General features: G+C 43.6%; 1 protein-coding gene across 3 annotated transcripts in view; it reads left to right on the forward strand.

Annotated features, from left to right (window-relative positions):
- Positions 1-16,210, forward strand: part of LOC110497517 (catenin alpha-2) — a 652,111-nt gene that overhangs the window by 590,160 nt on the left and 45,741 nt on the right. For all 3 annotated transcript variants that reach the window (XM_036954442.2, XM_090210736.1, XM_036954443.2), the window contains exon 12: positions 2,924-3,124. In XM_036954442.2, the coding sequence (XP_036810337.1) occupies positions 2,924-3,124 (201 nt within the window). The remainder of the gene's footprint in view (positions 1-2,923; positions 3,125-16,210) is intronic.

The following is a 16,210-nucleotide window of genomic DNA, read 5'->3' on the forward strand; positions in this document are numbered from 1 at the left end:
ACTGCCACCAACATATAGTCTCTCGGATTCTAACTGTTTATTGTATAATAGTTCTTGACACCTGGGGCCCGTATGTATCAAATGTCTCAGAGTCGGAGGGTTGATTTAAGAATCCGTTTGACCTTTTCCGTTTAAAATGAAAAAGATCACATGGACAGGCAGGGCCTGATCCTGGATCAGCACTCGTCCTCTGGGACGCTTGATACATACAGCCCGAGATGATAAAGTAGAATATGTGTGTGTGTACCGTGTATATAGGTACAGTGCCTTGCGAAAGTATTCGGCCCCCTTGAACTTTGCAACCTTTTGCCACATTTCAGGCTTCAAACATAAACATATAAAACTGTATTTTTTGTGAAGAATCAACAACAATTGGGACACAATCATGAAGTGGAACGACATTTATTGGATATTTCAAACTTTTTTAACAAATCAAAAACTGAAAAATTGGGCGTGCAAAATTATTCAGCCCCTTTACTTTCAGTGCAGCAAACTCTCTCCAGAAGTTCAGTGAGGATCTCTGAATGATCCAATGTTGACCTAAATGACTAATGATGATAAATACAATCCACCTGTGTGTAATCAAGTCTCCGTATAAATGCACCTGCACTGTGATAGTCTCAGAGGTCCATTAAAAGCGCAGAGAGCATCATGAAGAACAAGGAACACACCAGGCAGGTCCGAGATACTGTTGTGAAGAAGTTTAAAGCCGGATTTGGATACAAAAAGATTTCCCAAGCTTTAAACATACCAAGGAGCACTGTGCAAGCGATAATATTGAAATGGAAGGAGTATCAGACCACTGCAAATCTACCAAGACCTGGCCGTCCCTCTAAACTTTCAGCTCATACAAGGAGAAGACTGATCAGAGATGCAGCCAAGAGGCCCATGATCACTCTGGATGAACTGCAGAGATCTACAGCTGAGGTGGGAGACTCTGTCCATAGGACAACAATCAGTCGTATATTGCACAAATCTGGCCTTTATGGAAGAGTGGCAAGAAGAAAGCCATTTCTTAAAGATATCCATAAAAAGTGTCGTTTAAAGTTTGCCACAAGCCACCTGGGAGACACACCAAACATGTGGAAGAAGGTGCTCTGGTCAGATGAAACCAAAATTGAACTTTTTGGCAACAATGCAAAACGTTATGTTTGGCGTAAAAGCAGCACAGCTGAACACACCATCCCCACTGTCAAACATGGTGGTGGCAGCATCATGGTTTGGGCCTGCTTTTCTTCAGAAGGGACAGGGAAGATTGTTAAAATTGATGGGAAGATGGATGGAGCCAAATACAGGACCATTCTGGAAGAAAACCTGATGGAGTCTGCAAAAGACCTGAGACTGGGACGGAGATTTGTCTTCCAACAAGACAATGATCCAAAACATAAAGCAAATTCTACAATGGAATGGTTCAAAAATAAACATATCCAGGTGTTAGAATGGCCAAGTCAAAGTCCAGACCTGAATCCTGAATCCAGACCTGAATGCTCTCCATCCAACCTCACTGAGCTCGAGCTGTTTTGCAAGGAGGAATGGGAAAAAATGTCAGTCTCTCGATGTGCAAAACTGATAGAGACATACCTCAAGCGACTTACAGCTGTAATCGCAGCAAAAGGTGGCGCTACAAAGTATTAACTTAAGGGGGCTGAATAATTTTGCACGCCCAATTTTTCAGTTTTTGATTTGTTAAAAAAGTTTGAAATATCCAATAAATGTCATTCCACTTCATGATTGTGTCCCACAATTGTTGTTGTTGATTCTTCACAAAAAAATACAGTTTTATATCTTTATGTTTGAAGCCTGAAATGTGGCAAAAGGTCGCAAAGTTCAAGGGGGCCGAATACTTTCGCAAGGCACTGTAAGTGCAGTGTTTTTCCACCATTTATCCGACATGGTTTCTGCTCCCATTCAGAGAAAGGAGAAAGCTTTCTTGTCGATACCGGCACGGCTTCTAATGATGATGACTGTGATCTAATTGAATACAGATTACCATGATTATTAAGTGATTTAGTCATTAGGAGATACAACGGTTGAACACAATATTCCCTGCTTTTACAGGATTTAAGCTTTGTAGGCCATAATGGGTAAGGGGCTATTGACGCAGTTCCAGGCCAAAAACGCGCTTTCCCAGGGAGTTAAGGGTTCATTCCAAATGGCACCGAATTCCCTATATACAGTAGTGCACTACTCTTGGCCATGTGGGGGGGGGGGGGTGCGACGAATACAGGTTCCTGGTTCAAAATGACTCACTTTCAACAGAGGGGAATACACATACACACACATGCTGACACACACAAACAGTATGCTGATGCACACACACAGATGCGAGCACGCACACACACGTGAGCATACACGTTCACACACGCAGTACAGGTCACCGTTATGGTAGCATTGTTTCCCAAACTCTGTCCTCACGACCAACATGGGGTGCTTGTTTGGTTTTTCCCCTAATAATCAACTAATCATACAGCTATGGTTATTTGAATCATCTGTGTCGTGTTAGGGCAAAACAAAAACAAAAACCTGCACCCATTGGGGTCCTGATGACCGAGTTTGGGGAAACTCTGCGGTGGAGTCTTTTGAAGGACTACCACCTCATTCTGCAACCGTCTATATTGTCGTCCACAAGGACTCTTGTCAATGAAAGGGTTAGAATGATTGTGCAATGAAATCTGGACTTTCTCTCTTTTTTTTATTATCAAACAGCAGTTGACCCTCAAGTTACTAAGCTATCCCATCCATGAAGCATGTTTGTGCCTAATGAACACCCCCCACCGCACCTCTCGCTCTCTCTCTCTCCCACTCTCTCTTGCTTTCCTTCTCCTTTCGCTCTTTCTACTACTCCCTCTCTATCTCTACCTCCCTCTCTCTCCTTCTCTTTCTTTCTCTCTCTCCCTCCCGCCCCTTTATCTCTACCCCACAGAAAACCACATTCTGGAGGACGTGAACAAGTGCGTGATTGCCCTGCAGGAAGGTGACGTGGACACCCTGGACCGCACGGCGGGCGCCATCAGGGGTCGGGCGGCCCGCGTCGTTCACATCATCAATGCGGAGATGGAGAACTACGAACCAGGTGTTTACACCGAGCGCGTTCTGGAGTCTATCAAGCTGCTGTCTGAGACCGGTGAGTTGGTCGTAGTGTACGCACACACGCACACATGCGCGTTGTACGTACGTATATGGCTCCTCAGCGGAGGAAGGAGAGGACTACCCTCCTCAGTGAATTTCATAAAAATAAAATTGTAAAACAATGATAATGTTTCCTTTTTCGATAAAACTATACTGAATATATTCACGTCAACAAATAATTGATTAAAACACACTGTTTTGCAATGAAGGTCTACAGTAGCCTCAACAGCACTGTAGGGTAGCACCATGGTGTAGCCGGTAGACAGGTATCTCCCGTCCTCCTCTTGGTACATTGACTTCAGTACAAATACCTAGGAGGCTCTTGATTCTCACCCACTTCCATAGGCTTGCACAGTAATTTTGACCATTTCCAGAGGATGTCCTCCAACCTACCAGAACTCTTGCAGCATGAACTGACATGTTGTCCACCCAATCAAAGGATTCAGAGAATGAATGTGGTAGTGAAAGCATAAGCTACAGCTAGCTAGCACTGCAGTGTATACAATGTGTTGAGTAGTTGACTCAAAGAGAATGACAATAGTTGAACAGTTTTCAATATGGAAGCAAATGAAATGGCGATAAAAACTCTTGTTTGCAACTGTTGGAATAATGATTACACCGTAGATAAACTATATGCAGGCAAGAGTGTGCAAGGCGTTATTGAATGTGTCACTGTCTGTCCTTGTGTCTCTGTCTGTCATCAAACAAATAAATTCTCGACTTGTGTTCACCTGCGTTGTAAAATGTCATTCATAGGCTAGGTTGTGGCAACCTCATGATGGGTGTAGGGAAAATGTGGGTATCATGTAGTAGCCTAAACCTATCAAGGTTACATTGAACTTGGCGAATGGAATATGGATGACAGTCATCCAACACGCTGTAATAGAAATAAGGCCATGCTCATGATAAAAAAAAGATATCAGCTGTAGGTAGGCTACTGAGCTTGTCTGATGCTTTAAGCACTGCGATTAAAAATGAAGACATACAAATTACTAAAGAGGGAGCCAGAGATCAATATAGCCTAACCAGAAGAAGAAGAAAAAATTCTGCCCGCTGCTGCTGGTCTTCGCAGATTCTGCCTTTAACCTCCTGAAGTTGCCGATAATAGGCTACACCAGCGGTCGGCAGCCTTTTACATTTGGAGTTCAAATATCGTACCATTTCTACTGATCATATGCACATTTTCATGGAACAGTTTCATTTAATTCATAATAAAGTCTTGTCGTGTGGTTAATCAAAATTATATCTAAATTAAAATTATACAAATCTAAAAGTATCATCTATTGCCATTGCCAATCTGTAAAAATACCCTACATAAAGCCAACAAATAAAAACATTACAGCCTGCAGGCAGAAAATATCCTGAGAAAAATAAATATCTTATAAATCACATTGGCTACGCATGGCCTGTCTGCAAGGAACTTGAAACAGTGTATCAACTATTAACTAGGTTTGGGCAAAGCTGGGTGCTAGCAAACTTGCAACATTGTATAGAATATTCTGTCCCTCAGTTTCCCACACCAGTGAACTCCAGACAGACAGACACAGCTGTAGGCTATTTGTGCAAGTAATCAGGTAGGCCTTTTTTTATGACGTTTCCACCAGATCAGAGCATGACATTTATTTCCCCCTTTGATGCTGAGTTATTAGTGAAAGGGAGAGAGCTGGAAAGATTTTTCAAATAGGCTACGTTGAGGTTGAGGCACTAGTGTCATTCTCAATGGATGTAAAAACAGACTTTGTTTACTTGCTGTTTGAGGCGAAGATAAAAATGACTTTGAGAAGCTCCACAGTGACGGTGAGTTAAGACAATCAGAAACAGTACCACATATCCAAACGGGCACATTTATAAGCCTACATTTGCGTGCAAACCAGGGAGCCTAGGCCTACTTCTATGTGTAATTAGGTGCGTGTCCTTACTCAAGATTGACAGGAGTGCTCCAAACAAAAGACGATGAACAAATTGGAATGAAATAAACCAAAACTTGTATAGCCTAGGTTGTGCCCTCTGCAAACAACGTGTCCACTCCTACAATGGCAGAGTGTAATAAAAATATATTGAATGCATTAACAGAAAGCGTAACCAAAAAAACATTGGAGATGAGAAATGATGGTAATTAACGGTAAATGTACTACTGGTGATACTGGTGTGCCATCCCCGTTGGCCTCCTGGATTAGTCCACTCAGACAAGCGTGAGTCAGACAATGTGGCCACATTTTTTTTTAAAGTATATTTGCCACTGCTCAACTAAAAAAATCTTGGTCGACCAACAACCTATCGACCAAACAATCGTCCAGTCGACTAAATGGGGTCAGCCCTATTGAAGAGGAATGAAAAAGAAACTACTGGACACCATGGGAACATGGAATCTGACTAAGCCAAACTGTTTGATACAGTTCTTCACACACATGAGGACTGATAAGTGGCCTACACTCACAGCTATAGATGTTTTGTGTCTAGTTGATTGGATTTGATTCCGTATAAATAATGTCAACATACAGTATATATCCTATATTCCATCCTCTTTATGTATTTTCCCTCATATGCACATTCCGCTGGGTATGTAGCTGAAATCCATAAACATACGTTCTGCTGAAATGTAGGGAGGGGAGGAAGAGAGGGAGAAAGGGAGAGGATGGAGAGAAGGGAGAGGAGGATGGAGAGAGGGGAGAGGAGAGACGGCGAAAGGGAGAGGATGGAGAGGCGGATGGGGAGAGGGAGAGGATGGAGAGAGAATAATGGGGGGGAGGACAATGAAGAGGGGAGAGGAGGATGGAGAGGAAGATAGAGAGAGGGGGATGGATAAAGTTCACCAGGGATCAATAGAGGTGTTTTATGGTGCAGATCAGACGTGCATGGCAGCATTTAACAAACACCACCGCCACTAAAACACAAGGAGGGGAGGAACAAGCAACAAAACAGCCCTCCGTCAAAGAGAAATATAGTTAGGACGAATAAGACCCCAGTCAAAGTAAGTTCCAACCTCCCTCCCCCTCGCCTTCTACATTTCAATCAGCAGCATCAATTGAGCATGCAACCGCAACTAGACCCCATGAAGGTTAATGTGCGACACATCTCCTCCTTTGACTGAGCTGGCGTTCGCTAACTAATGCTTTTGAACAGTTCAAAACTCAACATTCCCATGCTTTTTTCTTTGCTCTTTTTTTCTCTTCCTTAAATAAAGGGAGCGAGGCAGGCAGTTTATATTAATTTCACTGAAGGCAGGAGGGGGACAGGGGAAGAGTGGCTCCTACATGAGTGTGGTTTGACTCTCATTAGCCTGTAATAACCTCTGATAAGGGGAGAACACATCCTTATGAATTCATATCATTATTCATCCAGTCTTTTTTTAGGCAGCCCCCAAAGTGACTTTGTGGGGAGTTGTAGTACCGTATAGTATCTCCCAGACAGGCACTAATCCTGTTGGCCGGAGATGTGACCATGTACTCTTCACTGTACTGTACTGTACTGTACTGATTTACTTACTGTACTGTACTACTTTACTTACTGTACTGTACTACTTTACTTACTGTACTGTACTACTTTACTTACTGTACTATACTACTTTACTGTACTACGTTACTTACTGTAATATACCACTTTACTGTACTACTTTACTTACTGTACTATACTACTTTACTGTACTACTTTACTTACTATACTACTTTACTGTACTACTTTACTTACTGTACTACTTTACTTACTGTACTATATTACTCTACTGTACTACTTTACTTACTGTACTCCTTTACTTACTATACTATTGTACTCTACTACTTTACTTACTGTACTATACTACTTTACTGTACTACTTTACTTACTATACTACTTTACTGTACTACTTTACTTACTGTTCTATACTACTTTACTGTACTACTTTACTTACTGTACTACTTTACTGTTCTACTTTACTTACTATACTACTGTATTTACTTTACTACTTCACTTACTGTACTACTTTACTTACTTACTATACTACCTTACTGTGCTACTCTACTTACTGTACTGTACTACTTTACTTACTGTACTACTCTACTTACTGTACTATACTACTTTACTGTACTATTTTACTTACTGTACTGTCCTACTTTACTTACTGTACTACTTTACTTACTGTATAATACTACTTTACTTACTGTACTATACTACTTTACTGTACTGTACTACTTTACTTACTGTACTGTACTACTTTACTTACTGTACTATACTACTTTACTCACTGTACTATACTACTTTACTGTACTACTTTACTGTACTGTACTACTTTACTTACTGTACTACTTTACTTACTGTACTACTTTACTTACTGTACTATACTACTTTACTTACCGTACTATACTACTTTACTGTACTACTTTACTGCACTGTACTACTTTACTTACTGTACTACTTTACTTACTGTACTGCACTACTTTTCTGTACTGTACTACTTTACTTACTCTACTACTTTACTTACTGTACTATACTACTTTATTTTACTACTTTACTTACTGTACTGTACTACTTTACTTACTGTACTGTACTACTTTACTTACTGTACTTTACTGTACTACCGTGATTCATATATTTTTGCAAAAGCATCACAATGTGATGCACAATGTGATGCTTGTACACTGATACAAGGCTTTACTGTGCAGTACTGAACTGTAATGTACTGTTCTGTGGTGTAGTGTCGATGGATTCAACAGATACGATTCATTTGAACCTAGTCAACACCATGGAGTTAACTGAGAATTTATTGAAATTATAAGAATAAACCCTAATTGAAAATGATGGGCGTTTTCCCCCAATTCATAAACTCAGTTTCCAACTAAACTGAGTTGACATAGGTTGGTTGGTGTCAGTTCTAGCAACAGTTTCATAGTCATATTCAGAACGTAGGCCCACGGGGATGGTTTCCCATTCACAGATTAATCCTAGTCCTGGATTTAAAAGTACTTTCAACGGTGAATCTCCAGATCCCATGATTTCTATTCCAGGACTAGGCTTAGTTTTTGTCAGGAAGCCAGGCCATAGATTACTCTATTCTATGTGTGTAAACAACAGGGCTAGCCTAGCACAACACATCTGGGCAGATGGCACCGTGTGTAACTTGTTTAATGCTTGTTTATGACTTATCGCCTCCGGCGGCGAGGGGCACTCGAGTAATGCTGATGGTCTCTTTCATTATCCCGGCAGAGGGGAAATAAACAGAGCGACAATGGATTTCCCACCCTGCTAAAAATGACTTGTAATGGGAAAGATGGAGGAGAGGAACGATGGCGGGACGGGGCTGCCAGGGTGAGGAAGGAGGAATGGGGTCGGGTTTGATACTCATCTCTAGGGGTGGACTAGCCTCGTGCTACCACACTGAGCTTGTGAGCTTGCATAGATAGTGAAACCTATTTTATGTAACCTCGCAAGACCAGTGTGCTAGGACGAGGCTAGGGTTGGACCACAGGTAATACCTTCCGCCAACATCTATTTGTTTAATCCTATTCTTTTGCCTTTTCTTCATATTTTGACTTCCAAGGCTAAGAATAAATCAAGTGTTGTCCTTGGTTACCCTTAAAGTGCATAAGTGTGAGCATGCTAATTGAACAGTTTGCTACTCTGCAGTGTATCCTTGATTTAATCAATCCAGGCATAGCATGTTGGAACAAACTTGTTGTGTTTATTTCCTGACTCCAAAAGATCCCACTCCCGGTCTGAAAGCATACAAGGAAATAGAACCCGCCACGTATGGAGTCGTCAAGCGTTGGGCCAGTAACCGAAGGCCGCAAGTTGGAATCCACGAGCCGGCAAGTTGAAAAAAAATCCCCCGTTCTGCCCAGTTAAACCCCAACAACAACTGCTCTCCGGGTGCCGTGACGTGGATGATCGATTAAGGCAGCCCCCCACACCTCTCTGATTCAGAGGGATTGGGTTAAATGCGGAAGACATATTTCGGTTGAATGCATTCAGTTGTGCAACTGACTAGGTATCCCCCTTTCCCTGTTCCACTGCAACACCTGGAATGCATCCCAAATGGTACCATTTTCCTATAAAGTGCATTACTTTCGACCAGAGCCCTATGTGCCATGGTCAAAAGTAGTTCACTATGAAGTGAATAGGGACGTAAGTCATTTGGGATGCAAGCCTACTGTCATTGGAAGGCCCTGTCCACCTGACTGTACACGTCCACTGCAGTGTGTGTCTTCAACATGGAGGAGACACGTACACGGCAACAGACTAATCTCTACTTTAGGTGGCTCTGTGGCATGTTTTGGCCTGGGGCCTGCTCTGTCTGAGGCTACATTGGTGCCTCCTGAAAGCTGGCGGAGAGATAGTGAGACGTGGAGGTGGAGAGGGAACAAGAAAAACAGATGACATTTGGATGAGAGGAGAGGATGGAGTCGGTGGCGGAGAAGTGAACAGGTGGCTTCCTGGACTGCTGTTGCCTGTGTAAACTGCAGCCAGCATTCTGGGGTGTACTGTAGGACTGCCATCAAGTTAGAGTGTCCGTCAGAGAGGCCTGCCCAAGTGTGTGTGTGCTTATGGGTATTTGTGTTTACCTGTGTGCCTATGCATCTCTGTGCACTCGTGCAAGCCTATTAGTGTGTGCTCAACCTCAACGCCAGATACTGTCAACCCCCCCCCCCCCCCCCTTCCTCAACATCAAACACAGTCAGATTTATAGCTTGGGGTAGTACATGCAGTCTGTCTGGGTAAACACACACTCCATTCCAGATAAAGTCCTGGACTCATAGACTTTTTATGGTGAATCTCCAAAGAACAATTTCCAGGACTAGGCTTAATCTTGGTCCAGGAAGCCAGGCCATAGGTTCCTCTGTTCTGTTCTGTTCTGTTCTGTTCTGTTCTGTGTGTAAACAACGGGGCTAGCCTAGCCTAGCACAGCTGGCCCCGATGGCACTGTGTGTGACTTGTTTAATGCTTGTTTGTGACTTATCGCCTCCGGCGGCGAGGGGCACTCGAGTAATGCTGATGGTCTCTTTCATTATCCCGGCAGAGGGGAAATAAACAGAGCGACAATGGATTTCCCACCCTGCTAAAATGACTTATAATGGGAACGATGGAGGAGAGGAACGATGGCAGGACGGGGCTGCCAGGGTGAGGACGGAGGAATGGGGTCGGGTTTGATACTCATCTCTAGGGGTGGACTAGCCTCGTGCTACCACACTGAGCTTGCATAGATAGTGAAACCTATTTTATATAACCTTGCAAGATCAGTGTGCTAGGACGAGACTAAGAGTGGACCACAGGTAATACTCTCCGCCTCTATCCATTTGTTTACTCTGATGTTTAGCCTTTTCTTCTTCTTTTTACTTCCAAGGCTAAGAATAAATCAAGTTTCGTCCTTGGTTGACCCGGTATCCTTAAAATTGCATAAGTGTGAAGCATGCGAATTGGACAGTTTGCTACCGCCGCGGTGTATCGTGATTTTAGGCCGAGATTAAATCAGATCGAGGGTTAACCGGCGATAGCCGACACCCGCGTAGCTGATGTTGTGGCAGTGTCGGAGGTGTTACTGCGTTGGAGCTGTCAAATCGGTAAGCAAGCTCTTGATCATTGTCAGGAAGCCCACACCCCTCCCAGTTCAGAACGAGAAAGAACGAGAAAGTGTAGGCTACAAAATAATGGCGGTTTTGATCAGCCTCATCTATGTGTAGATCACATCTCACATTCTAGTGTTCAAACTTGTACACACAAGGCTGCATTGGATTTCATTTTAATGCGACTCCATGCAGCCAAAGGCAATGTCCGCTTAAGGTATAATGCCGGGATTTGGATTTCCCAGCTCGAACGCAGTTCCACATCCGACACCGCGATAACAACCGCATTGCGGATGCCGGTTAAAGTGGTTCTGATTGAATTGAGCCCTTAATCAATCTGTGCTTAGCACGTCGGATCACACTATTTGTGTTCATTCCCTGATTTCAAAGGATCTCACTCCCTGTCTAAAAGCATACAAGGAAATAGAAGCCGCCACATTTGGAGTTGTCAAACCACTGACTGTTCCACTGCAACACCTGGAATGTGTCCAAAATGGCATCCTATTCCTATATAGTGCACTACTGTTAACCATGGGTCCTGGTCAAAAGGAGTAAACAAAAAGAAAATTGGGCACCGTTCGTGACATAAGCTTGCTGTAATTGGAAGGCCCTGTCCACCTGACTGCACATGTCCACTGCAGTGTGACAGCGGACACACACACACACACACACACACACACACACACACACACGCACACACACATGCAAACACACATGCAAACACATACGGCAACAGACTAATCTCTACTTTAGGTGGCATTGTGGCATGTTTTGGCCTGGGGCCTGCTCTGTCAGAGGCTAAATTGGTGCCTCCTGAAATCTGGCGGAGAGACAGTGAGACTTGGAGGTGAAGAGGGGAAAAGAAAAACGGATATAAAATGGATGAGAGGAGAGCGAGAGGAGAGGAGCCAGTGGAGGAGGACTGAACAGGTGGTGTCCTGGGCCAGTGTTGCACTTTGTGTAAACTAAAGCCAGGTGTGTGTGGCGTGTGTTTGTGTTTGTTGTAGGACTGCCAGCTAGTTAGTGTGTCCATCAGCTTCTGACCTGCCTGGCTGAGGTCCTCCAGAGAAGCCAGCCCAAGTCTAGGTGTGTCTGCGTGCATGTGCATATTCATGCTTGCCTGTGTGTCTCCATGCGTATGTGTTTGTGTGAGCTTTTGTGCCTAAGCATCTCTATGTGCTATTAGCATGTCCTCGCCACTCAACGCTAGACGCTGTCACTCACCTCCCCTTTGACAGGTGTCAAATGGTCAAGCTGTCCAATCCGCTCTGCTTATTACAAGTGTCTCACCTTTGACCCCTGTCACGTATTGGCCCAGTTAGATTTATAGTTTGGGATAGTACAGGCAGTCGGGCTGGGCTCGGCACATACACATGTGCCGCCACCGTGCACAAACACACATACACACACACACACACACAGAAAGAAACAGATACACAACACACACACACACACACACACACACACACACAAAGACACTCACTCACACACAGACAGAAAGACACAGACACACAACACACACACAGACACACACACATAGAAAGACACTCTCAAACACACAGGCAGACTGCACAACTCTATTAAGCTGAGCAATAGATTCCTGACAGACATTCTACTTCACACACACAGACCTGGGGATTGAGGCTTGTCCTTGAAGGAGGGGGTGTAAATCAATAGCCTCACAGGAAAGGGGTTATCTCTCTCTCTCTGTATTTCTCCTCTCTCTCTCTCCACCTGCATTTAAACTAATCTTCAGCCGCATCATTTTTTATTTATTTTTAAGCTTGATCATTAAGGTTTTTCCCAGAGAAGGTAGATTAAAAAGCTGATATATGGCCTAGTGTTGGGCCAATAACCGAAAGGTCGATGGTTCGAATCTCCGAGCCAACTAGGTGAAAAGTCTGTCGATGTGCTCTTAACCAAGGCACTTAACCCTCATTTTTCCTGTAGTCGCCCTGGGTGATAGGGTCTGCTAAATGACTAAAATGTCATCAATTCCCTGGTTTTCCAGAAATCTTGGTTGGATGATTCTAGATTTCCCTGCTGATTCTGGGAATCTTCCAACCGGGATTTCAGGGGAAAACCAGGGAATTTATTGAAAGATCGCAACCCTAGTCATTACGCATGTTGCTGGAAATTGAATTTCCTCAAGGTTTGGTCATGCATGTCTACAATATGGGAGAGTAATTACTCACGCACGCACGCACACACACACACACACACACACACACACACACACACACACACACACACACACACACACACACACACACACACACACACACACATACACATACACACACACACACATACACACACACACACTAAAAGTAATGTCATATTGTATTGAATGTCAGATAGGCCTATGTCAGTTCTAGCACAGGTTACATTCTGTTTTCTAACCAAAAGCAACTGATGGAATGACATTACAGAGGAGAGGACTGGAGAGTGTTATAGCTAAGTCAAGAATCTTGTCAGCTGTGCCAATTTACAGTACACCAGCTCCTAAATGGCCACCAAGTTGCATCACCCTGCCCAGGTGTTTCCCACACTACACAGACACAGTGTTTTGAAATGAGTCACTCTCTCTCTCTGTCTCTCTCTCAGTTGTTATGATGATGGAATGGGGGGGGGGGGGGGTTAGATAGAGGGGAGGAGAGAAGAGGAAAGAGGAGGGGGAGAAAGAAAGAGAGAGAGGAGGTGAGAAGCTTCTTCAGCAGCAGTGGGTGGGTGGTATCGAATAAAAGCTGACTAGTGTATTGGAGTAGGAATCAGCAGTATAGGATGTACAGCGAGGTGAGACAGTTTAGCTGAGGTTGGGGCGAACTAGACCGCCCAGAGAGAGACTTGTAGGAAGAAGTCTCAGCAGCAGCTAAATCAAAAGGGTGTGTGTGTGTGTGTGTGTGTGTGTGTGTGTGTGTGTGTGTGTGTGTGTGTGTGTGTGTGTGTGTGTGTGTGTGTGTGTGTGTGTGTGTGTGTGTACTTGTATGCGTGCATGTTTCTGTTGGAGAGAGAGCGGTGGGTGGGGGTTGGAGATACTTCCGGTCAGACTTGGCAATGCACTCCCTCACTCCATTTCCTCCCTCTGTTCCCTCCCTCCCTTCCCTCCCTCCCTTCCGAGAGGCGAAAACACAAATCACAGTGACGGCTCCGGTTTGAAGGTTAATGGTACGCTCTGCGATTTACAGCCGTTTTGTTTGTTTGTTGCGGAAGTGGGAAGTGTTTTTTGTTTTCCTATGAGGAGTCTATTATGTCACAATGCGAGCGGATCTGTCCCTGTGTGATCTTAGGCCTCGAGGATGTCTTTGTTGGCTGCGTGGTGCCACAAAGAACTGCCAAATATTTAAGCATTCACTTCATTCATTGTACTTTCATGACTTCTCTCTTGATTATATAGTAGAGTTTAGGAAGAGGGAGAAACGTGGTCACGTCTAATTCCCTTTATCATTTCTCAGTCGGAATGAGTGAAATTGCTCCATTACCATCAGCAACATTCCTCATTAAGCGTCTCGGAGAACATTTATTTAAAAACCCTAGCCCTGCACAAAATTCCCAATAGCCTATTTTACGCTTATCCAGTAAGTGGATTAAACTGAAATTTAAAAATAAACTAAAATAACTAGAGAGAAAAAAAATTAAAACAGTTTTTGGAGCACCTTTTATGTCTGTTGTGTAATAACCAGCCCCAGTGTTTTTAATACATACGTTTGTGTATTTTTTCTTATTTACCTTTCTGCCTTAAGCTTCTAATTGATTTTCGCCACTTCACGGTGAACAGAGAAGAGAGAGAGAGAGAGAGAGTAGAATTCCAATAATATCACACAGCATGTTTGTCGGGGGATTCAGGGGCATATCCACTAGCACATTAAATCTTTGTTATTGTTGTCGTTTTTTTCCCCTCCTGCATTAATTGTTTTCACCCTCCCTTCCAGCATTCTCATTAGACGTGCATCTTCTTCTTCTTCTTCTTCACCAGTGATCCGGAGCCCAAATTCAACCCCCTCTCCAATTCCATCCCTCTGATTGTATTTGTTTTATCATGCCTCTCTGAAATGTATTTCAACAGCCGCTCAGAGAATATTATGTCAGGTTTTTTGTATTTTCTATATGCATCAGAAGCTTTTTGCGAGTGCCTCTCGTCTTGTTGTACTGGCCCCCTTTTCTCCTCTGGAATGGGACGACGACTCAGTGTAGACAGATAATGAGTACAAGCTGTAGACCGAGGCGCTTGCTGCTGAATCGGAAATTGTGAAGGCGGCACGACATCCACACGGATCGGGTACTCTGTGTGTGTGTGTCTGCGTGCATGTGATTTTGTGTGTGTGTGTGCTGTGCGTGTGTCCCCGGTGTCCACTTGACAGTGAAAATTGGAACAGGCCGGCTCTAATCATGGCTCAATTCAATAACACAAGACTGGGTCAAACAAGGTCGTGTCAATCCACCTAAATATTGTTTTGTTCTCTCAGTTTGTTCTCTCAGTCAGGTAGTTTAACCGTAACCCATTGATTTAGCTGTTACTGCTCAAGCAGAACCACAGCATTAAAACAATTATTAAAGGCCCAGTGCAGTCAAAAACACGCTTTCCTCTGAGGTTGGAAAAATACTGTTGAGATTGTGAAAATTATGATAATGGTCTTTTAGTGTAGGAGCTGTTTGAAAAGCCTGTTTTGGTGCGATGGAGCTTTGGCCTGTCTGTTGACATCACCAAGTGGTAAATTTGTTAATAGACCAATAGGAAAGAGGGTTCCAAACCTTCATGCCAATTACAGCTAGTTTTCCGTTTTCACCTCCCCACTCAGACCACTTCCAGACAGTCCTAGCAAAATTCTTGCTTGAGAAATTGCTCTTAGCTAAGAAGCTATTTTAGTTTATTTTTGACCATTTTAATTCAAAACATCACAGTATGAGTTCTTACCCAGAAAGTATTTGATATTGAGATAAAAAAAAAGCTGCATTGGACCTTTTAAACATTGCCTGCATCAGATCATCACGAGTCATCTGAAGATGATTATGTAGCTGTCCCATTCAACATGAATATCTTTGGCACGGTTGCCCTGGCGTTTACTCAAATTCAACACCCCTTCTGTGAACGCACAAAGAACATACAGATGCTCCGTTGGCAACGCTTGCCAAACTAATATTCCCGCTAAATGCCAGTCATTGTTTTTGTCGGAGTAAGCTACTTTTTGTTTTGCAGCCTTTTGTTTTGGCAATGAATTTTCAGCCTGTTAACTTGAGTGGCTGTCAACCATAGCTAGCGCCTTAGCATGCTAAAACTGACACACTAATAGGTGAATGTCTGCCAACCAAAGCTAGCACATTAGCAGCCTAGCACTCACGCAGTAATAGGCTGACAGACATCCGCCCCCCGGGTAGTGTAGCTAAGGTGAAACGGCTAATTGGCGTGCAAAGGGCGCTCGGGCACCCCATCCCTGTGGTGCCAGATTTCTGGTGACATCTCGTCTTTTTTAGATTGACAGAGTCTGGGACCCCCGCTTCAGAAGATGTGTTTGACACGCAGAGTGTGTGTCCTTGGTTTGAGAATAGAA

This window comes from Oncorhynchus mykiss, chromosome 19 (assembly GCF_057628025.1).
Source record: "Oncorhynchus mykiss isolate SJ-2025 chromosome 19, ASM5762802v1, whole genome shotgun sequence".
NCBI lineage: Eukaryota > Metazoa > Chordata > Actinopteri > Salmoniformes > Salmonidae > Oncorhynchus > Oncorhynchus mykiss.